Consider the following 24,394-nt stretch of genomic DNA (forward strand, 5'->3'; position numbering starts at 1 on the left):
CACAGAAGGTAAAAATTGGATAAATTCGATGGAAGAGAAACAGAGTGTGGAATTATACCGAAAGTGGAAAATGCAGATCAGGAAGGAAGATTTCTTTGATATCTCAAGAGGCAGTGCCCTACTTTTTGAAGCTAGATCAGGGTGCCTTAGAACACGCAGCTACAAAAAGAAAATTAACAATGGAGATGGCGAATGTGCTGTATGTGGAAACTCCAGAGAAACAATTGACCATATTATACACGAATGTAATGGTATCCATCCGGAAGTTGGTGCAGGCGCAATCACTGTTCCTGAAGCTCTGGGCTTTAGAGATAACAGTGGCCGGGTGAATAAACCGGCGGTGGAAACTAGCAAAAAACGACTGGAAGATTGGTGGCATGTGACATAATGTTAGTAATGTAGGAACAAAATTTATTAAATAGAATGGTGGTTTAGTTAACCATTCTAAATCAATAATTAAGATATATGGAGAAAAATGAGCATGATAGCTACTGCTACCACCCCGTTTCAAAGGGGACGCTCCTATATTCCATCCATCCATCCATCCATCCATCCATCCATCCATCCATCCATCCATCCATCCATCCATCCATCCATCCATCCATCCATCCATCCATCCATCCATCCATCCATCCATCCATCCATCCATCCATCCATCCATCCATCCATCCATCCATCCATCCATCCATCCATCCATCCATCCATCCATCCATCCATCCATCCATCCATCCATCCATCCATCCATCCATCCATCCATCCATCCATCCATCCATCCATCCATCCATCCATCCATCCATCCATCCATCCATCCATCCATCCATCCATCCATCCATCCATCCATCCATCCATCCATCCATCCATCCATCCATCCATCCATCCATCCATCCATCCATCCATCCATCCATCCATCCATCCATCCATCCATCCATCCATCCATCCATCCATCCAGCTGAAGTCGTTCTTAGAACTGGTTACGTATTACTCTACATTTCTGTCCTTCACACTGACTCCACTGTACCACTTGCTGTCTGAAGGGGTCTCGTGGAAATGGGGGGCCGGCTCAGGAAACTGCATTTCAGGAAACGAAGTGTTCCATGTGCAACGCCAGCTTCCTCGCTCATTACGATCCGCAGAAGTCCCCAAGACTCGGTGGCGATGCGCCAGCAGAGGGAGTAGGTGCAGTTCTGTCGCGTCAACGCAATTAGATCATCCCATTGTATTTCGTTCAAGAAAGCTGACGAAAGCGGAGCGCAATTATTCACAACTAGAGAAGGAAGCTCTGGTATTAGTTTTCGGAGTTACCAAGTTTCGGGATTATCTGTTCGGCAACAGATTTACCCTCGTTACTGATCATTTGCCCTTGTCCGGTTTACTGCGTCCCGACAAACCAGTCCCGCACATGGCAGCTGCAAGAATTCAGCGTTGGGCGCTATTTTTAGCAGCATATCAGTACAATTTTGAGTACCGGAAGGGAAAGCTAAATGGAAATGTCGACGCGTTAAGCCATTTGCGTGTCCGAGGTGTGAGAAGGACGATGAAAGCGAGCTGGCAGAGTATGTCCTGTATGCGCAGGGATTGGATGATTTCGCTCTTTCCGCGCAGAAAATGGCGGGCCAGACCGGCAAAGATGACTCCAACAAGTGAAGACTTGGGTCTGGGCGCGGCTGGCCAAGGCGGTTTGGTAAGAACGAGCAGTGGTACCAGCCGTTTTCCATGTGCAGGCACGAATTAGCTGTAAGCAACGGAGTTATCTTCAGGGGCCATCACGTTGTTTTGCCTGAAGTGAAGCAGCGCAAGATTTCGTTTTGAAAGAGCTGTACGACATGCATCCCGGCTTAACGACAATGAAGAACGTCGCCCGCATTATTTTTTGGTATTCGGGGTTAGATATCGAGAAGCTCGCAAAAGATTGCCCGCAATGTGTAAACAGCCTGAGGCACAGGCATAAAGAGCGGACACTCCCATAGGGCCCAGCGGCCGGCGGCAACTACTTCCGGTCTTGGTGAAAGGCGCACGATTTGAATGCTAGCATATGCGGTGCGCCCTGCCCTTTTAGCGCGCATATTTTGGGTTTACATGGTCTGCTAGTGTTAGTATTTATTTTCAGCATGCATAACAACATGGACAATAGATTACCAGTGCTCTAAACTGGTCATCAACGCAGCTGCGCCACAGCCTTTGCAAAAAAGTGTTGCAGAAAAGATGCCAAGTGATTTGTGCAATGAACATTTATTTTGCTGCATATAAAACACATGAAAGATGCAACAGATGTAGACGGAGGCATTGAGAAAACTGGGCACAGATTAGGCAATGCGCACAGTACAGAAAAATAAAAATGCACAAGGCGAGAAATAACTCAGGTAGAGACAAAAAATAGCATGCCTTTGATTTCCGAATTATGGCATATATGTAACAAAACAGGCATTATACATAAACTACGCAGTCACTGTCGCGGCTACCTTAGCAAGGGTAACTCATATTGTTCAAAGCAGAGAGGAGTACTGACGCTTGGGGGAAGGCCACACCATTCACTCATCACATCTGCCGTGCTTCGGCTGCAGTCCGTGGGTTCATGCAGCGCTGATGGAAAAGGAATGAATATGATGCAGAAGGTTGCAATGAAGTGTAAAGCCACTGCACCGAGCCCACATCTACGGATGTGGGTGCGTGCTGAAGCTTGGTGAGCAGCAGTTATGGTCCAGAACAGGAAAGCTATCAGTGAATTTTCATTGCTCTTTCTTCTTGAAATAGGTTCTTCTTGGTGACTTGAAGACGTGGCAAATTGTACTACAGGTGCGCCCCGTCCAAGACGGTGATCACAGACGACGAAATATGGATAACGACACATGAGAGTTACAAAGAGATTAACTGAAGTTTATATACAAAACTTGGCAATATTTAGAGCAAGGTTAGGCGAAAGATACATGGATCTGGCTAGCTCGGCCTAGCCGAAGATGTAAACATCAAGCCATAGTTTAGGACACCAGACTGGTTTCTCGGGCCCTCGGGATTTCTCGGGTAAGCCCTCCTTGTCCAGCCCACATTTAAATTACGTCGAAATGCCACGAACGTCAACATGATTGGTTCGTGGCCGCGTGCAAATTCAGCAATGTGAGTAAAACCCTTTCCACACAACGAAAGAAAAAAAACACAAAACACAAAATGTCACATGCTGCCCACATTTTACTGTACACCTTGCCGCGTTCTCGCGTTAAGATCATCAAAGCAAATGAGCATCGTCGTTAGCGGCCCGCCGCCGTCTTCCTAGAACTTGCAAAGCCCGTGACCTGTGGCTCAGCGGCGGCGCGAAGGAAAGACGCTCAGTCAATCGGTCCTCCCGAGAACGCCTTCCCCTTTGTTCAACGATCCCCATCACTCTTCCGCCAGCACCGGATGGCGCTCTTCTGTCTGGACGCGGCGTGTCTGTGAACGGATGTTTCAACCGCGACGACGATGTTGCGGTTGATAGAAAGCATACGGTAGGTACGCACAAAGCAGCTTAAAGGGCCCCTGAAACGCCATTTACGGCCGTATTTTGATGCTACATGTGTTTAGAGGTGGTCTTAGTGAGCATCGAGATCACATTCAAAAAGCTCTGCGTGTTAGCTGTAATTTAAAAATAATTTTGGAAAATTGCCACTCGCAGCCGATTTGGGCGACTCACCACCGTGCGTTTTCAGCCCATGCGACGTCATTGGGGTTAGCGTTATCATTGGCCATGGCCATATGACGTCACGTGTAATTTTTGCAATTATAGATTTTAAAATTAGCACTATTCTTCCTGAAAGTAGTATTTTATTCGTTAGTTATTATTGTACATTGAAGAAAGGTAAGAATTCTGCACGCATCTTGATAGAAGCGGAACACTTCCGGCCGAGAGAGATCCGTCTGCTCGCAAAAGCACGTGTTGCCCGGTTGTCAGTCTGGAAATCTCGCGATCCCAACTGCTGCTGCTTTTTTTCTGGTCTGCAATGGACCACCATTGCTGTGTAGTTGGCTGTAAAGCCGAGGACAGGAAAGATGTTATAATGCGACATCGTGTCCCTACAAAGCAAGGTGTCACGCGGAAAAGCTGGCTCCAACGCGTCGGGCTGTCATCGTCGGACAAGCGCCAGGAGCTCAGAGTTTGTGGCCGCCACTTTTCCCGTGACGCATACCAGCATAATCCCAGTTTGGCGCAGCAAACTGGCCTCAACGTGAGACGTCAACGCCTCAAGTCCGACGGTTTGCCGACGCAGTTTCTCCCTGGAATGGTAAGTTTTCTGGGTTGCGAGTTATTGTGGAAACACGCGTAGCATGGCTCGGAGTCTCGCATGGAAGTGCATGAAGCCTAGCGCAAGTTTTGCAGGCGCAGATTCCTTGCGCGCAAACCGCTCTTGCGAGAGGACCACAACAAGTTAAGGCGCTGAAAATGTATGAAAGGGAGCTCTCGCCCTGCGGCGCGCGGATAAGGAAAAAAAAAAGATAAGGCGACCTGCGCACATGGAACCATGAATTAACATACACTAAAGTGTACGCGATCACAACAATCGCAGTATAATTTGCCTGGGTGGTGCGATGGGTTAGGGCGGTCGACTGCTGTGCCCAAGGCACAGCGGCCGCTTTTCGACGGAAGCGCAAGGTGCCCGCGTACCGGTGCGGACAAAAGTAAACGGAGCACGCTTTTTCTTCATTTTTCACTCGGTGCATATTTGAAACTGGTAGTCGTGGTATGCGTTGACCGGTAGTAGACGCAAGTGCCCTTTCACGGACAAATATTTCCTGATCTCCAGTGAGGAAGGCGTTATTTTATATTTGACTGAAAAAGCCTAACTGCTCCGTTTACTTACGTCCGCACCTGTACAGGTGCTGTGCGATGTCACTCAGTGCTGTGCGGCGCCTCGTCTGAGTCGAATTTGGGGCGTTGAACCCCATAAACCAAGCCTAACTTGTAATAAAAAAATACCAGCACACTAATAACAATACAGACCAACTGCATCCCCCCTCCCCCACCCCCCATCCACCTAAAGATATGCTTATTTTACAGTGCGTTTAGTCTACTCTTGATCTTTGCCTTTTAACACCTGTATATGCATGTCTTTCTCATTCATGAAGCGGAAAATTGAAGGGGAAATTGGCTCGTTATGATACAATTAATGAAATGAGCCAACAGTCGAGTCCAAGGTAAATGTAGGTTCTTTTTTAATACTTTTGTGGTTGATATTTATCAGAATTAGTCCTGTAACGATTTTAGGCAGAAAGATAATTAAATACCATGTGGAAGGAAAAATAACATGTGGTATATAGATAAAAAAAAAAGAAGGTATCCCCTATGACCTTGCACTTGCAGACTGTTGTCTCCTTTCATTCTCATTCATGTGCAGAATAATAAAACTGCCATTAACACAATGTTGATTACGCACAAATTTTGTTTCTTTTCCTGGCATGGCAAACCATCATCACCAGGAAGCCCGAAAGACCTCAGCACTACACAGGTTTCCTTTGGACAGGTTAGTACTGTTATCATGGTATTAATAACAATGTATATATACTTTTATATTTATATTTATGTATATTTAGGCCACATATATAACTTTGGAATATGTTGCACACATATATGATGGCTCTATTGCTAGAAGCTATATAAACTAGCACAACTGTTACTATGTCATTATGCTTTCATGCAGTTAGTTACGTGTTCAACCATTGCTTCAGGCACCTACCAGAGGTGATCCAAATACCACAGCTCTTCCTGTAGAGGTGAGAATATTTTGGATAGTTCATTTTGTCCAGTGGATGATGCAAGTCTTTTGACATATGTACATGCTGAATTTTCAACTGTACTGAACAGCTTTGTATTATATTGCATATGATGGCTCTATTGCCCGAGCAAGTAAGCTATGCAAATTAGTGCAAATGTTATGTCTGCTTCCATGCACAAGCTCGATCATTGCTTGAGGCACCTTCTGGAAGCAATTAAAATGTAGCTCTTCCTGTATAGATGAGATTATTTTGGAGTTCAAATAGTTAATTTTGTTTAGTGAATGATGCAAGGCTTTGGTGTGCACTGGCACACCAAAAAAAGAAACTCGGAGCACATATATTAACTGGAATAATATGGGAGACCCGACGTTCAAAAATAATGAGCTGCTGGATTGGTTCATGGAACAGTGTATTAGTCAACTGTCCTGCACTGTGTCTTTTGTTAGTGCTGCTAACATGCCTCCAAATTTTTCAGGGCTCTTGAAACTCCACAAACTACAGCTTGTCTGTGCAAATTTTTTAGTCATATCAGTTCTCCACTTTCAGAATATTTGTGTATGTGTAGAAAGTCGACAATGTTTGCATTTTGTTACGGGCAGTTCACTCTATACAGCACCTGAAAATGAAAGCATGAAAATTTTCAAATCTGCAACCATCATTATAATTATGAATATCTGTCTGCAGGAAGCATAAACCAGCGGGGCCTTCAACTACTCGCACGCATACTGTAACACAATGTGGGAGTGCCATTCTGTTGGTAAGTCATTATTGATAAAGATGTTGTAGTGTTGTGAAAATGTATTAAGAGCTATATGATTGATTACATTAAACGTAGATGGGGTGCTTGCAAATAATTTTAAGTATATGAAATTTTTCCAGGCACACAGGTGTCTATTGGATTTAAATCTCTAGTCAGCACCAAGGTTCAAACAGAGAAGCCTGCCACCAGAGAAGTCGGTGGGAGGCTGTTATCACTGGCCAGTTACTGCTATCACTGGCTGCTTGTTAGAACAGAACTTCTTTCATCAACTTTTGTGCATTTGCTGGCTATGGCAGGCAAGAAAATTTGTCATTTAAGCACTGTTCATTAGGCAAAAAAAAAAAAAACTTGACGAAATACGTCACCTATGTGTCACATATTCACTCATTCAAACCTGCAAATATACCCTCCCTGTGACACAGTCCATTCGAATGATAGCGTTCATAACTCTCATGCATGGCTTGACATAATTAAGGATGTGGTAATACTCACAATGGGTCAACAAATATTGCCTTGATGAGTCTATAGAAACCACGCCTCATACATACCTTGCACACCACTAATCTCGGACGTAGTGTTAGGATATTCACAGTTGCGTCAGGTAGCAAAAGGGCAATTTTTCCTTACATAATATGGTCATGCTGTGTCTGCCTTCTCAAACCTCATATAGGGACGACGGGTAACCGTAAAGTGGATCCCGCGCTTCTGTTAATCGTTAAGGCGGGGTTTGGGACAATATAAAACCGACCAAAACTGCAGGAAAGGTATTACATATGCTAAAAAATTACAAAAATTACAAATAGGTCAATGAGCTGCAAGGATTCATGGGATTTGCCAACTTTGAGAAAAATTTATGGCACAACCTGCATACTCTAGGGTAGTGAAAAGAACTGCTCCCTCCCCCTCCCTCCAAAAGAAATTGCATGTGTGCACTCAATTCTGCTTAGGTGCAGTAATGTGAAAGCACTGCGAATTATGTCACACTGCTTAAATTGGTCCGACATTACGCTAGCAAACCTCGGCCGCACTCGTCCAGATGGCGTACGTGTATGCCATATTTACCCAGGTTAAATGAAGTGGTGCAGATGGTACTTCATGAAGATCACAATGTTTGCCGCACAGCTGAACAGTATGTTGTAGTTTGAACTTGAAGAAGAGAATGATGCTTACTGCACAGCATGAGAATGTGTTGCAAAGTGCATTGCTCGTACCGTAGACGGGGAATGCCTCAGCCCACATAACCAAAGCAGAAGCCAGTGGAGGCCGCTTGGAACCGTCAAAGCCGACAGCCCACCATCACACACCCACGTAACTGGTCGGAATGCTCTGCCCCAAGGCAGGTGACCTCTTCCCCTTGGATAAGTGCTCCCTTCTTCTCTCCTTGCAAATTTCATCGTGGTCTTTTTCTGCAAAGCTGTAAATTCTTCAGTTCTGCTCCTTCTATCTGGTGCTCTGTTCTATACTGCCTTTCGTTTCCCTTTGACTATCCTGCACAGATGAATAAAATGTAAATACCAACACTCGAAAAAGTGACCATGAAAAGAAGCCACAGAAGAGGAGATATGCGGATAGAAAAGCGACAGTAAAAACTAGAAACATATTCACAAATCTCAAGGAAGCAAGATAACAAGCCAAGCTGTTGACAAAGTTCAGGCCCCAGAAATTGCAAGAGAACAAGTTAAAAACATCCTTATCAACAGTGCCAAATGAATGAATTATGAAAGAAGCTCCTCGCTCTATAAAATGCCAGAGGGATAAATATTAGAACAGGCAATGACAAGGTCTCCCAGCCCAACTAAGTGATTCCTGCGGTACAGGCCACAAAATGAGAAGCAGTGGCTACCTTAGCTGGCAGAATTTGTTTATATATATTCACTGTGAAAGGAGAGCGATAAAATGCACAGTTAGATACAGCTGATAATCAAGAAATAGGGGATTATGTCCAGGCATGACAGCTGGTGATAGCCGAGACAGCTAAAATAAGGCTTTTAGAGCATTCGCTCTACTTCTCCCGTGCACAAACCTCAAAGTGAATGCAATGTTGACTTTGAACTCTCACGCTGTGCAGCAAACAATGTCATCTTTATAGCTTAGACATGAGAGCACTATGCTATTGCCACAACCTATAACACCTCGTAGTAAAACTACAACACACTCTCCTCTGTACAGTGAACATCGCCTCCATCAATTTCTAATTGCAAGACATTTTCGTGCGCTACAATGATCATCGTTTTAATGTTTCATCTACTCCTTCTCCTTCATTAAACTTACGGAAATACACCATGCACATACGCAACCTCACTATAGACGGAGGTTGCAACCGTGCCAGACAGCCTGCCGAGACCATTGAACAAAGAGAAGCCAGACTAGCCCATTGCCAAAAAGCTGAGCAAGAGTGCAAGCGAGCCAAGATCGAAGTGGTAGCAGCAACTGTGACTGCGGCCAATGGCTAACGCTCATGAAATTTGGTTCAAGGACAGTTGAACCTGCACAACGTTTTGAAAATATGCAGTGCTGGCCCTACACTTTGGCAAACACACCTGAAAGGGACCAGCTATTACTGCAGCTTGGAGATAAGAAATGTAACACTCTGCAAGCGTATTAGACTGTAAATAAATTCAAATTAATAATTCAGATCAGCAAATGCAGGAACAAGAGTTGTGGTTTGATCTGTGCTTCACCTGTATTACTCCACTGCTGGAATGGATTTATTCTGCGATCTGTTGTCATGTATTCACGGCTAGGAGTATCAATAAACAAACCTTCAAGCACTCATTTCATTGTGTCAGTATTGAGCACTCACACACTTGGTATCAATCAAAACACAGAATGCTTGTGCTGCCTCGGCACAAGCATTCTGTGTTTCGATTGTAATTTTTTTTTCTATAAAATTCCATTCCAAATAAATGAATGTTTATGGTAGATGCTTGGAAGCATGTGCTCAAGCAGACTTGGCGATGCTCAGCATTGTCCTCCATTCTGGATTGTTTATGGATGTGTATATTTTTTTTTACTAGGATTTGAATTTTCTTCCCAGGCTTTATTTTTCACTAACTAACCGTTCTACACCTTTCTTGCTTAGATATCTACAAGTTCTGGCAATTTAGAGGAATGAGATGTCTGTTCTTAAACAGTGCCACAAAACAGACACTTGACGCAGTGCATAACTTGGCGTTCATAAAATAGCATTCTCTATTTTTCCACCTTGAAAATAAACGCACTTCCATGCACCACGCGAAGCAGTGCGCCTGGCACACGTGATAAATTTTAGAATACAGCATGCAGTGAAGCGACAATCACCTGAGATTAAAGGGGAGGGTGCCTGAATCCCACGTAGCTCGCCGACGGAAATTCACGCCGAACCCGGCAAACGACGCAGGCTGGCAGGACCACCCTGTTGCCTTCGCCCAGCCTGCCCCAAATCCACTTGGTAAACAAGCGGTAGGCTATGAAGCGGTGCTGCCTGAAAATACCACGCTTTACAGTAAACGGATCATACGCACACACAAAAAATAATAATAATGCGAATCTGTCACCTGACGCTTCCGCACTACCTACTTGTTTACATCTCCGTCTCCACCGATGTTCGCTCCCTCCTCCTCTAGCGCAATGTGCATAGCCCGAAGGACTTCGGGCGTTAGGCACACGCTTTGGAACGCTGGGTGGATCGTAATGCAGCCGCCGTCTGCTGGCACACCACCAGCACCTCCGGCATGCTGCGGCAGCACACATCTTCTTCAGGTGTGGGCATGCTTTCGCAGCGGCCGCAGCGGCACCTGCGCATAAGCAAAATGTGAAAAGGCCGCGAAGCAAACACGAAACGGCATTTCGTGAAATAAGAAAGTTGTAATAACTTATGTGCAGTGGCGCGTGCGCCACGGAACGCACCATGGTAGGCCGTCGTCTCCGTTGCCAGCGGGTGGTTCAGAAGGGCCAGTCGATGGCGTGCTGCTGTCGTCGCTGTCTAGCGGATCACGAAACGGAGTATAATCATATGGATCAAAGTCCAGCTCGGCAGCGGCTTCACGCAGCCTCGCTTCGAGCTCGGGATCCATGCGATCCATGGCGACCGACACGCGAACCGCCGCAAACACGAAGGGGAAGAAATCGGAGCACTACCGGAAGTAAACAAACCGAGAGTCGGTGGCGTCACTTCGAGACGCATTATGGGCGGGGCGTCGGCCCGGACATTTTCTTTTTTTTTGGCCGGCGCATCGGCGTGTATGAGTTGAGGGCTACAGTGACGGGAGAGGAGGAGCGTCATTTTTAATATGAAATATCTGCGCTATTAAAGATGTTAGCCTAAAATTTTTTTGCGCTTTGCTGACTAGCGAAGGCACGCCGACCGCTCGTGCGCCTTTCTTAAGCACGGCTTTAAGCTTTTCATGGGCCCTTTAACCTCCCTCGTTGGGGACTCGATTGCCTCTCAGCCGCTCGGTGACACTCGTCACTATAATGGCTTTCCCTGCTTCATCCGGGGACTCGCGGCGCCCTCTTGTCTGCACGCAGCTAGCATCAATTCATGCTACAAGCAAAACTACCATGAGGCGCTGAGTACGCAGCCGCTAATCCGGGGGCGCCTAGCGATACCTTACGCTGTCATTCGTAAAATTGGTACAAAAGCATCTCTTGCAACGTACAGGTCAGGAAATGCAGGCTAACCAAACCTATCTGAAAATGCATTTCTACAGTGAGCGAAATAACAACCACTAAACCAACAATGTTCTTCAAAACCGGCTGAGGCATTAAAGCGCACAGCATAATAAAACATTTCTCACATTAACGTTGTCCCGTTAAATGCAACGCGACACCACGCAAAACTAGCCGTTTGCAAAACCGCCTCAGGCGTGGCCAACGTGGCCTGGCCTCACCGCGGCCGGCGAGCACGCTATGTTGGCTTGACCTTCCTACGCGACTTTGTGAGGTGCAGACCGCCGTGTTGAGCTAAACTGCCTGAAATGCCGCGCAGTTTGACAAGAACGAAACATTTCTCACTTTGCGGTTTCCCTGTTAAAGGCGACACTAAGCAAAACTAGCCTTTCGGCAAACAGCGTCAGCCCTGACCAGCCATAGAGAAAGAGATTGCTAAAGAGCAGACACTCGGCGAAAACTGATCCCAGGAAATGACGCGCGACTTGATGCGTTGCCGCCGATTGATAGATGGCGGCACCGGCGCGAACGCGCGTGCGGCGGCACTCGCTGCAGCGGTAGCCCCAAAAGGTCTCTTCGATTTGGCTGCACCAGCTGCACTAGTTCAAGTAGTGCAGCACCGCCATCCTCGTTTTGCCAGTGCCGCGCGCGCCGTCTGCACTCGCTCCAGAAGAGGTGCAGAAAAAAGTGCAGCGTGGTGTATGCTCCGCTTGGTCAAGTGCAGACGACGCTGCGCATCGTTCTGCATAGCTTTTGTAAAGTCCGTCTCCTTCAGAACCCGGGCGGTTCGCTGCTAACGGATCCGCAAATGGTTGCGTATACAAGGTAGTTGGGCTGCATGCTGGTGATTGGCATTTTGTTGATGAAGGAGCGGTATTATATGTAGTTGTGGCCACATATGTAGTGGTACGTGGCCGCGATACGGCACCTTCGCACGCGTTGTCCTATCTAGTTTTTTTTATCGCGTTGTGACCTCGGAAGACGGGTGGATGCGAACAGAAATCAGTTGCGATCGATCGAGTTTCTGTCGTGCCAAGTGCGTGTGCCACAAGACAGCTTGAGCAGCGACTATGCGACATCAAACTTGTCGCCCACGGAGCACATAGAATGTCTGAGAGCGCAATGAGGTACAAACATACGTGCGTCAGCTAGTGCTTTTGGACAGAAGTTCGTGGAAACCAATCAAGCGTCTTGTTAGGCAGTCTTAATTATTTAAACTAGAACTCGTGGCAACTGCTTACAACGTTAATTCTCTCGTACCCAGGCGCATGAATGGCACTTTTGCAGACCGTCCGATATAACGATAGTGCGCAGTCGCACGTATTTGGTCAATTGGTGTCACTGTTAGTCGTCGTCACTTTCCGATCGAGCGCTGTAGGCCTACCGCAGCTGGCTTCGAAACTGGACGTTATCATGTTACAGCACGCGATGCATGATGCGCGCACGCGTCCGCTAGGTTGCAGAGTCCTGCACTTGCGTACTCGTTTTGGCAGTTGCCGCCGCACGCCAGTGTCGGAACTGGCACTGCACGCTCACGTGACCACCTTGCACCGCTGCAGCACTTTTCAGAACTAGTGCAGCTAGTGCAAGCCAAATCGAAGAGACCTATAGAGAAAGAGATTGGGTAAAGACCGTACACTCGGTGAAATCTCGCCCCAAGAAATGACGCATGACTGATAGCGTTAGTTCAGCTCCTCCAAATGAATGGCGCCACCAGCATTTGTCGAGCAGCGCGCGCGGGTGCTGCCGGCGCAGACCTAAGCAGACTGCGGAAGGGCCGTCTACGCGGGCTGCGTGTTCGTGAAGTCTGAATGCGGCTTCCTTGGCCTTCGAAGCGGAACTACTGCAGTTTGTCAGGACGGCAAGGTGAGGAACGTTATTTTGGTTTAAAACGTTGCATTTCGAGCAGTTTATGCTGACTGCGCCGGCCGGTTCCTTGAATTGCGCACGTCATGGGTCGGCCAGTTCGGGACACCCTGGCAGCTCCCAGCAAAGGTAAGGTGAGATGCAAACAACGCTGCATTTCAAGCAGTTTAGCTGACCACTCGCGGTTGTGTGCTCGGTAATGGCGCAACAAGGGCTCGCCGGTTACTGCGCAGTTAGATAAGAGCGAAACCACGTTCTTTGCTTGGTTTGCCTAGTGGTTACTTTTGCCTGGTTTCTCGTTGAGTTTCACGTGTTGGGGTGTTTTTTATGGCCTTCACTAGTGCACAATCTCTTTTAGGTGATGTGTTGGCTGGGGGAAATCTGAACATCGAGAGTAGGCTAATCTGTTAAAGCCGAGCGCTTTCGTGTGGCATTTACGGGAGCGTTGTTTTTAGCACGGCAGGAAAAAAAAGGTACCGCACAAAATCTGGAGAACTAGAAACTTGTGTGCCGAGCGAGGATCATCATCTGCAACGAAAATCCCGCGTTGAATGCCCTTTAAAAAAGGCGATAGAAAAGGAAATGCCGAGTGCTTCTAAGCAACTTGATACTAAAGAAGTGGCGCGCCGATAATTCTGTCCTCTCCGTTTTTGAAAACACGCATTCCACCCGCGCATTTTCAGTGCTCCTAACTGCACTCTGGTATCATCTGTGTTGTTGCCGCATGATATCAAATGTTTTTATAGAATGAAACGCGTAGTCAGCTGTCAATGCAGCTTTTAAAACCAAATACTAACATCGGCAAAATGGAGCAATACTTGGAAATTACTGGTAGGAATCTTCGCCGTGTAGCTTGATTTGTGTATTTTGTGTGGGTATGCACGCGAGGTTCGATAAATCATTAGTCAATACTAGTGACTTTATTCCTTTACAGATTTCTCGTGTTTAATCTGTTTACACAGTGTCAGTAAAAGTTGTATCATGATGACATATATTTCTACTGTAAATTTTACAGCTGATGCCAGGATTCGGCAGTTTCTGCTGTGTGCCCTGGTGAGTCAATTGCAGCATACGTGCAAAAGGTCCGGACCAATTTCCTGCATTCCACGAGTCAGTAGGTTGGCGCTTTCACTTTCGGCTAGCCATTTCACGTGGTTTAATGCGCACATCAGGTATTTCTATAATGATATAATTGTTATTTAACCTGAAAAATGTGGTAATAGGCATGAAATAAATGTCCCAATTGTTTCCTGAAATATTGATATCAGTACATATTTTCACATACCAACAAAGTGACCATCTGAGAATATTGCCAGCTAAGCTTGATCGGTTTCTATTTACCGTCCCAAAGAGACCAAGGCTGTAAAGACGGAACCATTCTTATATTTACACTGTTGAGCATTCTGGCTGGGTCTTTACCGAGTGCTAGTTAGATTGTCATTGTAAAAAGGAATACAAGGCACTTTGTAACATGAGTGAACGTTTTCCAGCTTATTTCGGGCTTACAGAAAATTTGTAATTAGGAACCCTTCCAACTATCTGAAAAAGGTGATGCTGAGAATTAAAGACATAACCGTCTGCTGGAATTTGCTGCCAAGGTCGTATACAAAAACTCATGATTGTATGGGGAAGGGTGCGCATTTAAGCTAAAAGCAATGTCTTTGTGGCATAATACCCAAGAAGTATATTTGTTTGAAATCTATGTTTAAAATAAAATACACGGTATTGTGAGGGAGCCGCAAATATATTTTGAGCATAGTGTATGTCTATTTTCTTGTGTATCATTTTCCATACTATGTATATCTGCATGTAATGCTACATTTGTACACCTATGTATTGTTTCTTGCCTTGTGTAATTTCTTTTTGTTTGTTTTTTATAATGTACACGTGGGTTGATGTATCCTACGTTTTGTCTCTCTTTCTGGTTGCTTTCGTGCAGCAAACTGTGACAGGACTGTATCTGTTTTGTTGTTGTATGAAACAAAATAAATGTTAATTTCACGGAGCTCCTGGCATCTTTCCTGCAATACTGCTGTTTGGCAAAGGCTTTGACGCAGCTGTGTTGATGGCCAGCCAGCAGTAATTGTGACCTAAGTTTATATTTCATTGCTGAAAATAAGTAGAAAAATAATACCACGCCGTACAGAATAGAAATAATGTGCCCACGGGGCGCGGCAGTGCGGCAAGCGCTTGCTAGCATTCAAAGGGCGCGCCATGGCGCAGCACGTTTTAGCATTCAAACTGCGCGCCTTCATCCGAAAGCGGATGTGCGTCAAGCATCAGCCGCTTGGTGCGCTACAGTCGATTGGGCCGCTGAACCCTATGGAAGTGTCCGTCTTTACGCTATCCCTTTCTCTATAGGGACCTATAGAAACTGCTGGAGCGGAGGGGGAGAAGCGTTTAGGGGTAGCTCGGCTGGAAACGCTGATTGGTGGACACGCCTCGGCCTGGCGTGACGTTTTTTGCGTCGGGCTCGATGCTTAACCGGACGTGACGTAGTCAAAAATTGGGTTTGCTTGTTTTTTTTTCGTCCCTAGACGATCTAGGGAATCGCTAGGTGCCCCCCGCTCTGGCAACGCGCGCGATTCCGGCATTCGGTTCGTGGATCTCGCTGCTGCATGGCACCGGCGCGTTCGGTCACCGAGGTGCTCGACGATGGCGGGCCTGCGCGTTTACGTGAATGCGCTTTCAGCACGCCGATCCGTGCTGTACGTTGGGCGGAATGACGTTGATAATGGTGACGACCTGCGGGAGATCGCAAGCACCCTCAAGGTAAGTATAAATTGCGCAAAATTGTCTCGCATTTTGCTTATTTATAAGTGCTGTGTCGCTTGTCTCTCCCCACGTGCTTCCAGGACCTCGTGCAGCAGCAGCTCGTGACATGGACGCTCCTCGATGTTCAAAAAAAAAAAAAATTGGCCACGGCTATGGAGACCTCCACGAAAACATCCGCCGTTGGCAACTTACCGCTGCCTGACTGCTGTGCTGAGGCGCACGTCTGCCGTGCGCATTCTCAACCCTGATTGAGGTACAAGAACGCAGATTTCTTTGTCGAAGGTTTTGTAATATGTTGCGCATTCATCAAATCGCTATGTACATAATGCAACATTTTTCGACTCTTTTACAGCACTGTTTCCTGTATGCTGCGAAGAGGCCGAGGATTTTCTTTGTACGCAGCAGCCCATGTCAGAGATCGCGGCATCGATCAGCTCTCCAAGATCATCGCCGCAACCCTCGTAAATGTCTACAGTAGAAGCATCGCTACAGCATCCAGGGCAGCATATAACCAGGCACTGTATGCGACGTAGTGCACTACTGTTGACGGTGCACGGCAAAGGGCCACGGACGAGTGCAGGGCGTTGTGTTCGCCACGCCGTCAAGTCGCTGCGCATCCCAACGGCCCTTTTCAGGGCCGCCCCAGTGTTTCCTGGCAGAACGCAGACCTGCACCTCCCGTACTCCTCTTCCCTCTCTACGTTGCACGTGGCTTCGTATCAATCGCCGCGGCCACCAAAATAACTTGCGCGCTAGGCCTCTTTACCAGGCTATGTACGTACATACACGCATGCATAATCGTGTCAAATTTGATTCAATAAAGTGCTACAGTGCTTATTACCTGCTTCCCTCACGCATTCTTCCGAGTCTTCGTGCAGCAGCTGCAGAACACGTGGCAAGCGTCACTCTGCTGCCGCGACGAACGCTAAGCCCATACAACAGGGTTAACAGCTAGAGTATTCTTAGTGTGGTGCGGCTTTGTTCAGCGATGTTAATGAAAGTATCGGCATTTTATATAACAACTGCATAATCGTCTTGAATATTGCTTCATAAAGTACTCTACTGCTTAATTCTCACTTACCTTGTGCATTCCACAGCTGCTGCAGCTAGCACGTGGCCAGCGTCGTTCTCTCCAGTGCTGCAGTGACGACAAACTGTAGGCTACCGCGGCTTTGTGCCGCTGTGTATTTTTTTTTATAAATGCATCACATTTCGAAGGTTATAGTCGCCATCCAAGGATTACTTAACTCGAGAGCACGGGAAAAGGCAGAAGTGTACGCACCTGGATTCGATGTCATGTACAACGCCGTGTTTTTTTGTTTTTTGTTTTTTTTACGAAAGCATCCTACGCGCTAGGCGTCCTAGACAAAGTTCAAGTGCAGTGTGACTTTGTATAGTAACCATGTATGGGGTGAGCCGTTGCCATGTTTTCAGTTCACTTTTGTTGGCTGTTTCTTAAATAAAAATTGTCATTGGTCTCTGTGTCTGTCCCTGTGTCTAAAGAGCTGCTCTAGCCGAACCACGTACGTAGCGATGGATTGCACCGCTGCAGTATGGCTTTGTTCCAAGTTTAACAAAACAGTTGAGGCCAAATCAAAATCGGAAATGACCATTTCCAACTTGGATATTGGCCCCCAGTCAACAATTTGGTCAATGGCAACACTTCAGCTCTGTGCGAACATTTCGTACAATTAAGGGAGTCAAAATTATGGAAATGGCATGCATTTGTGAACATCAAACATGCTTCACATCCAATTAACATGTCATGCAATGCTAATATAAAAGCTCAATATTCTATCGGGGAACTCTATGAAATCTGCTAGAGCATGGAGCACACGTTCGTAGAGATATTTTTTTTTTAATTACCAGCACTCACAAAGGTATTGGAAATAATTGAATCAAGTCCCATTCAAGGAATCAGATGAACTGTAACAAATCATCCTTTATATATTTTGTTTAGTACCTCAATGAAGAGTATTAGGCACACTTTTGCTGAATTTGTACATAAATGACATAATTCATATTGACAACAGTGTTCAGCTCATCATGTATGCTGATAATAGTGTGTTTATTACTGGCTTTGATCTAAATGAGCCTGTTTTACATTAAAATTATTTACTTGAAAAATCGTTTGCCTGGTCCAATTTCATGAAGAAATAAGCACAGAAAAACTATTTTGTTTTGAGTCTGAAATAAGAAAATGATGTAAGAGATGGCTACCGATGTATAATAAAAATATTGACCTTGTAGAAACTCGCATAAGTCTTAGTGTGAATTTTTTTCATTTGAGATAGGAAATTCATATAAACAACACTGCAAATAAAAAAAAGATTTCTTCAATGAGTGAGCTTTACCTTGATGTGGTACTGTCCTTGCCTTTAATTATGCAAGTCCCCACAGATAAGGTATTGCAGTTTTATGTGGGCAAGCACCACAAGAGCAAATATCAATAAAATGATAATTCTCAGTAAATTAAATGTGTGTTTCTTACATAACCGTTGACTGCCGGTTTACGACATGACACCTTCGTGCAGAATACAGTATAATTATCTTTAACTATGAATGCCACTTGTTGCATGTTTCCTATTTTTCTTGGCAGGACAATAAAAGCTTTCTTTGCTCGATTGCATTGCTGCAATTTAGAGCCACTCCATTTTTAACTCAAAACTCCAACCTCTGGTTTCTCCCGCACTATCACACTTGGTGCAACCTGCAATCAATAAAACACAGTCTAATGGTCTCACTGAATGAACTTAAACAGGCATTCCTGAAATTGTGAAAACAGCTATGAATACACTTTTTAGGGTTGTAAAATCAGAAATGTTGCAAAGTTAAAGAGCACTGCAGAATCTGCATAATGCAATGCAAAGGAACGAATGCTGCTGCAACATTACATCACCCTCCATCGATTGACACAACTCATTAACCTCCACAACTTTTCGATTACTCACAACTGCTGCGGACATGATTTTGCAGACACGTTCTGCGGATGCGGTGTGCGGACGCGGTCTGCGGACAGAAATCTGTGAAATCTGTGCATTTGCCAGCGCTGTGTTAATGTATTTTATGTTATCACTTATACTACTTGAGAATTCATTTAGTGTTCTATCAGTGTGTTGTGTTACCTTGCTAACAAGTTTCCTTATATCTTCTTTGCATGTGTTATTGCATGTAGTTGTATCCCCCTTACAATTATGCCTCATGGGTGCTGTAGGTCCTTACAATAAATAAATAAATAAACATAGCGAAGTAATACTTTCGCATTAATAGATCGTCTAGACATAGGGTTTCTAATTCTTGCACTTTCTTTTAAATAATGTGTAAATTTTTTATCCTACTCTGCAGCTAATGTCTGCTGCTCCTTTGTAAATGGGTCCAGGACCTAAGTGCATGAGTTGCTCTCTGAAACATTTAATTTAGCTCTCGAGACTATCTAATATGCTCGAATTGAAATCATTGACTCCAGATTGGACTTTGAAATTAGGTGCAAAATTTTTAACTGCAAAGCCTTTGAAATCTAATATGTTTGGGTGTATTTTTACTAGGGAGCGAAATGCACCAGCTTCCTTTAACATCTTAGCCAGCGCACACACAATACATCATTGAAATGTAGTTTGAATTCCAGTTTCCCCATGCATAACAATTGTCCATTCAGTTTGGATGTTCATTAGTAATATCAATTCTAATCCGTAAGATAACCATAACTTAGCAGCCCATAATAAAAATAAATTGCTTCTTTACAGAGAGTTAAAACTATGCAGTTGGGAATAAGTGCTTATTCCACCTGGGAGGTCATCTGGAAACTGGAAGACATTTGATTATGGAAATTCAATTAGGACTGAAAATTCTAATTGCAAAAGAATGAAAAGATGCCTAAATGGAATGAGGGCTTCTAGAGAAAGTGTAAATTCTGGAAACTCAATTGGATAATAAAAGACTCTTTAGCAGGATCTAGAACACAGCTTTTACAAATGAACACTTGAAACTTAGAGCACTGGCTGATGCTCACCGCCGCAGCTCTCAGAATAACTGACAGCATGGTCAAAACTACAGTAGGTGTTAGTGCAGTATAGACCAGTGTTGTCACTGCGAAGTGAAGATCCACAAAGCAGAAGACTGCCATCCTTACTACTGCCAATATAAAAGTCCTTCTCAGAGCCACCCCATTGTTTCCTGGCAGATCATGGGCCTTCAACTTCATCGTCATGTTTCCTTGTTTTTAGTCTTTTGTAGGATGTATTGGGCCTTCGGTGGTCTGTCATGCAACACTGCATGACTAATCCACTGAGTGCAAAACCGTTAACCAACAGAGATATCTTTTCACTTCATGTGCGGCACACAAGCATCATGCATAAAAGAGGCCACATGTCACTATTCCATCTTTCTTTACACTTTCTTTCTTTAGCACACTCTAAAACCATTCCTGTAAAAAGCTAGAGCTTCTTTTACGCAAAGTGACATGACAATTATTGTAGCTTGAAACATTTTCAAAACGAAAAAATAAATGCATGAGGCGGCTCACAACCATTGCTTTTTTTGTAAAATTGTGTTGCTTCATAGGCAGTAACTTGAACAACACTGACAACATTTCTACATTACTTTGAAACAACCCAGGCAAAAATCCTAACTGATGTAAATGGTTTTAGGAACAAACTTCCAGTTCATACCAGTTGGATAACAATGGATCCCCCACTGGAATTCAACTGGGATCAACGTTCATGCGTATAAGGTACCCGTTGCATGCGAGCCTTGTTACCTGTTGATGGTTTACAACTCAGAAAGAACACAAAAACGAGGGCACAAGTGCGGATAAGGCGCATGTTTGCAGTCTCCATGACCGGTTGTATTCGTTCCTGTGTATCCCATGAGAACACTCCATTTCTAACCCCCAATGGCGTAGGTCTGCGACATCCGGTGCAATAACGTGGGGCAACCTCCCCCCCCCCCCCCCCCCTTCTTCATGAACACACCTGAGCGCAATACCATCAACTACTTTGTCGTCAAGGCTTTCTTCGATCGGGGAAGCTCGTTTTTCGTATCGCACAACATGGTGCAAGCCGAGGCATTTTTTTCCCTTCATTTCTTAAGACTTCAACGTAACAAGCATACCCCACAACTGATAATAAGATATATTACGAGGGGCATATGTCATATTTTTCTTTTCTTAAGAAAGGTGCATTTGTGAAGAACTAAGTAGAGGTTTTTGACAGATGAATTTCTAGATTGGGACCACTCAAATAAAAGGGCATATAAAAACCACAAGAATTGCAAACTTTGAGCATGTAGAAATACTTGGTAACACGCACAGTAACTAAAAAGTGGCAAACTGGCAGATGCGACCAGGATTATAACATGGTGCCATTGTGAACAATTTCGTTTACATCAGGCATAGCGCAGTGCCAGCAAAAGCCTTGAGAACTGGCCAATGTGCTGTATTGTAGTTCATATTTTTTATGCTTCCACACTCTTCATAAGGACTGTTGAAAGCTTTGAACATGCACAAGACAACTGCAATTACATCGGCCACAGTGACAATGAATAAAGTAAATACGAACCAGCTAGAATGTTAGACTGAGCGTTCACATGCAAATATGGGCGTAGAAATGCCATTTGAGAAGTAAGCATGCTAATAATGAAAGAACAACTCGAACACACAGAAGAGAACTGAAGTTACAAAAACAAACAAGCAGTCATAATTGAGGCCTTCAACAACTACGCTGTAAAAGACAAATTTTGCAGAGGGGTGCACAATTAATCCTGCCGCACAAATGAAATAAGCATACCCCTCGATCAATTATAGAAATCGCTTGTGTACAAAAAGTGGGAAACACTGAAGTCATCTTGCTTTGAGCAACTAATTTCAGATATTATAAATCTTGTTTTGAAAGCTGGTATTGATCTAAAGAGCATAAAGCAAAAAAAAAAAACGACATGCCAACATTTTCATTTTCCGGTCTTTAAGGTTTCAAAGCTGCTACTCGGTTTGTCAAAATCAATGTTTTTTTGCCAGCTCACCTACGAGAGATGATAATGCAAGATCTGAAAGCGTGCACTGACCCAACATAGGTCCTCTTCCTCGCAGGACACAACCTCCTCCTCTCACAGGATACAACAGACACTCATATATTAGGAATAGTTGCAGGCTGGGGAGAGGCTCTAGAAAATCTCAATCAAGGGAACTCCAATGCTGCCCAACTGTTGGCCTCTTCGAGTCCAATGCTTGCCACTTTAATTTGAGGTGTCTCCTCAGCCAAGACATTTCGATGAAATGTGTTCTATCAGACAGCTTGTCGTAGAAGGATGTAAGCTTCGGAATACATACTTTAAGGCTTGAGAGGTCCCTCAGTAGAATAAAGAAATCTCTTCACTTCAAGAGGACCAGATATGTTCTGCGGCTTCTAAAATCGCTTTTGATTTAATGCAGAGCTCGGCATAAAATCTACCAGTGCAGTCACGCATCGCCCCTTTTATTTTCTTCCTGCAATGAAAACCCTGAACCTCAGACACATTCCCCTACCATACTCTTTTTGAACTTCTGGGGCCTGTCTACTGATATTCTGAGCTCATTTGATTTTATGAATTTCTGCTCAATAGCCTTGCACACTGTGGCCACACATCATCTTTGAGAAAGAGCTTTAAATCATCCATCTTTGCCACCACTTTGTCAAGGTATAGGTGCTTTGTCTGTAAATGAAATTGTGCAGCATTTACTACTTCAGGTACTGCATGCTATAGGTGCAAGCAACATAGAAAAGCAATGGCACAGACTACTGTAGCCTCCTTGCAAATAAAAAAGGTACCAATGAGCAGTGATGCCTTGCTAACAGAATACATTTAGTCTCAAAGTGGTCTTCAGCAGCGGAGTGATAGTGGGGGTCGTCAGGTTCGATTTCATGATGGACTGACTTGTATCTCTCATTTTAACAATAACCTTCTCTTACAGCAACAAAAGAGAGAAAGCATTCTCTTGAGGAAAAGAACTTAAGGCCCACAGTATTGCAGCATGTGAACTGCCTTGCATATATTTCTCTAACTGCACTCTTTGCATTACCACCCTCCCCCCCCCCCCCCATTCCCAGCCACACTTTCCTGAGCACTGAGCACTGCACCCAGTGCAGTCCTCACACCCCTATGGGGACAGCAAGGTTTCTAAACCCTCCTTTATGCTAAAAAAATGCCTTTTTATATCCTGAAAAGCAATCCCACAATGTCTGGACAGCCCGAAATTCAGCAAATACTCGTTTTACTCATCTTTACACCTTAGTAATGTATAAGAAAGGGTTTTTTTTTTGCTGTTGACATATTAGTTGCATAAAAGGTGGCATATGCCCAGAAAATTTTGTTAAAAATTGGCTATAGTGCATGCTACCTTTCTCTTTCATAAGTCTTTTGCAAACTGAAATGGTGGACCACATTAGCTTATTCTTCATTGCATTATGCCATCATTGTGCAATTAAAAAAGTGTCCACTTAGATATATTCACAAGTGCTGTTTGATAAATAATTGTCTTTAAACTCTGAGGTTGTGTGAAAAAGATACTAAATGGAAGGAAAAATAGTGTAGCACATATATAACTTTATATGTGTTTGTAAGTGTAAGGTATAGCCAAATAAGAATGTAAAGAATTTCTGGACTGCAAGCAATCAATGTAACCAATGACAAACATTTACTTAAGGCAATAAAAGTTATTAAAGCATTTCAATGTTTTTATGGACAAAAATAAATGCAGTGTTTGAATATATAACAAACAAATTTGTGATGGCAGTCAGCAGTCTGTTTCAGGCTACAGGTCCAGTTAAAAATCAGAATTGACACATATGACGGATGCAAAACTTGTTGCCGTGAAAGAAATGCATAAGACGTAAGACGCTGTTTATTACATATTAGACATGCGAAGGCATGACAAGCTGAAATGGTCCATGCGTTGCATTAGAACAAGCACTAAGTCATTAAAAGATGCATGCATCACATGGATCTGAATTTGACAGCAAACATATGCTGACACTTACAAAACATACAATGCCATTACTCTTCATGTGATATACGCTGCAATATTTTGATGTTTTCTAAAGGCTACGCACAGTTCTGTACTACTTAAAAAGTACACATCTTAATTATAATGCTCCTATAGTTACCCATATATAGCATGACCTCCTTAGTAACAACGTACAACATTTCTTCTCGTTAGCCTGAAATCCTGAGGCTGAATGTTCTGAAATCCGGTTGTATTAATTGCGACTTTATGATATGCTCCATCAACTTGATTTGAGGTATGAGAAGGCATTATGCTCCAAGTGCAAGATGGGGATTTGCTTTATTAAACTTAATCTAAAACAAGCCCTGATCAATGTGAAATGACTTACATAGTTTTATAATAATCATAGCCCAAATGAGAATAGGATATTCATTAGGCACCTAATTGTTTTTAACAACAGGGTAACCAAAACAGTGAGAGGTCATCCTTTAATACTACAGCTTATTTAGTTTTTTTTTTCCTAATCAACATATCACTCCCAGCATCACAATTCTGACCTAAAAAATTTGTAGAGTCGAATGACCTAGTACGTATCTCTATTCCCTTTGTCCTCAAAGCTTTTTTTTT

At 44.2% G+C, this 24,394-nt stretch overlaps 1 protein-coding gene across 1 annotated transcript; it reads right to left on the reverse strand.

Moving 5' to 3' along the window:
• Positions 1 to 9,784: 9,784 nt before the first annotated feature.
• LOC146177910 (uncharacterized) lies at positions 9,785 to 10,675 on the reverse strand. Its single transcript, XM_084581769.1, has 2 exons — positions 10,391 to 10,675; positions 9,785 to 10,278 (listed from the first exon to the last, which is right to left on the reverse strand). Exons 1-2 carry the CDS (start codon positions 10,564 to 10,566, stop codon positions 10,140 to 10,142), a joined length of 315 nt encoding a protein of 104 aa, XP_084437895.1. The 5' UTR covers positions 10,567 to 10,675; the 3' UTR covers positions 9,785 to 10,139.
• Positions 10,676 to 24,394: the final 13,719 nt, after the last annotated feature.

Source organism: Amblyomma maculatum, chromosome 10 (genome assembly GCF_055883805.1).
Source record: "Amblyomma maculatum isolate TAMU_Amacu chromosome 10, ASM5588380v1, whole genome shotgun sequence".
Taxonomy (NCBI): Eukaryota; Metazoa; Arthropoda; class Arachnida; order Ixodida; family Ixodidae; genus Amblyomma; species Amblyomma maculatum.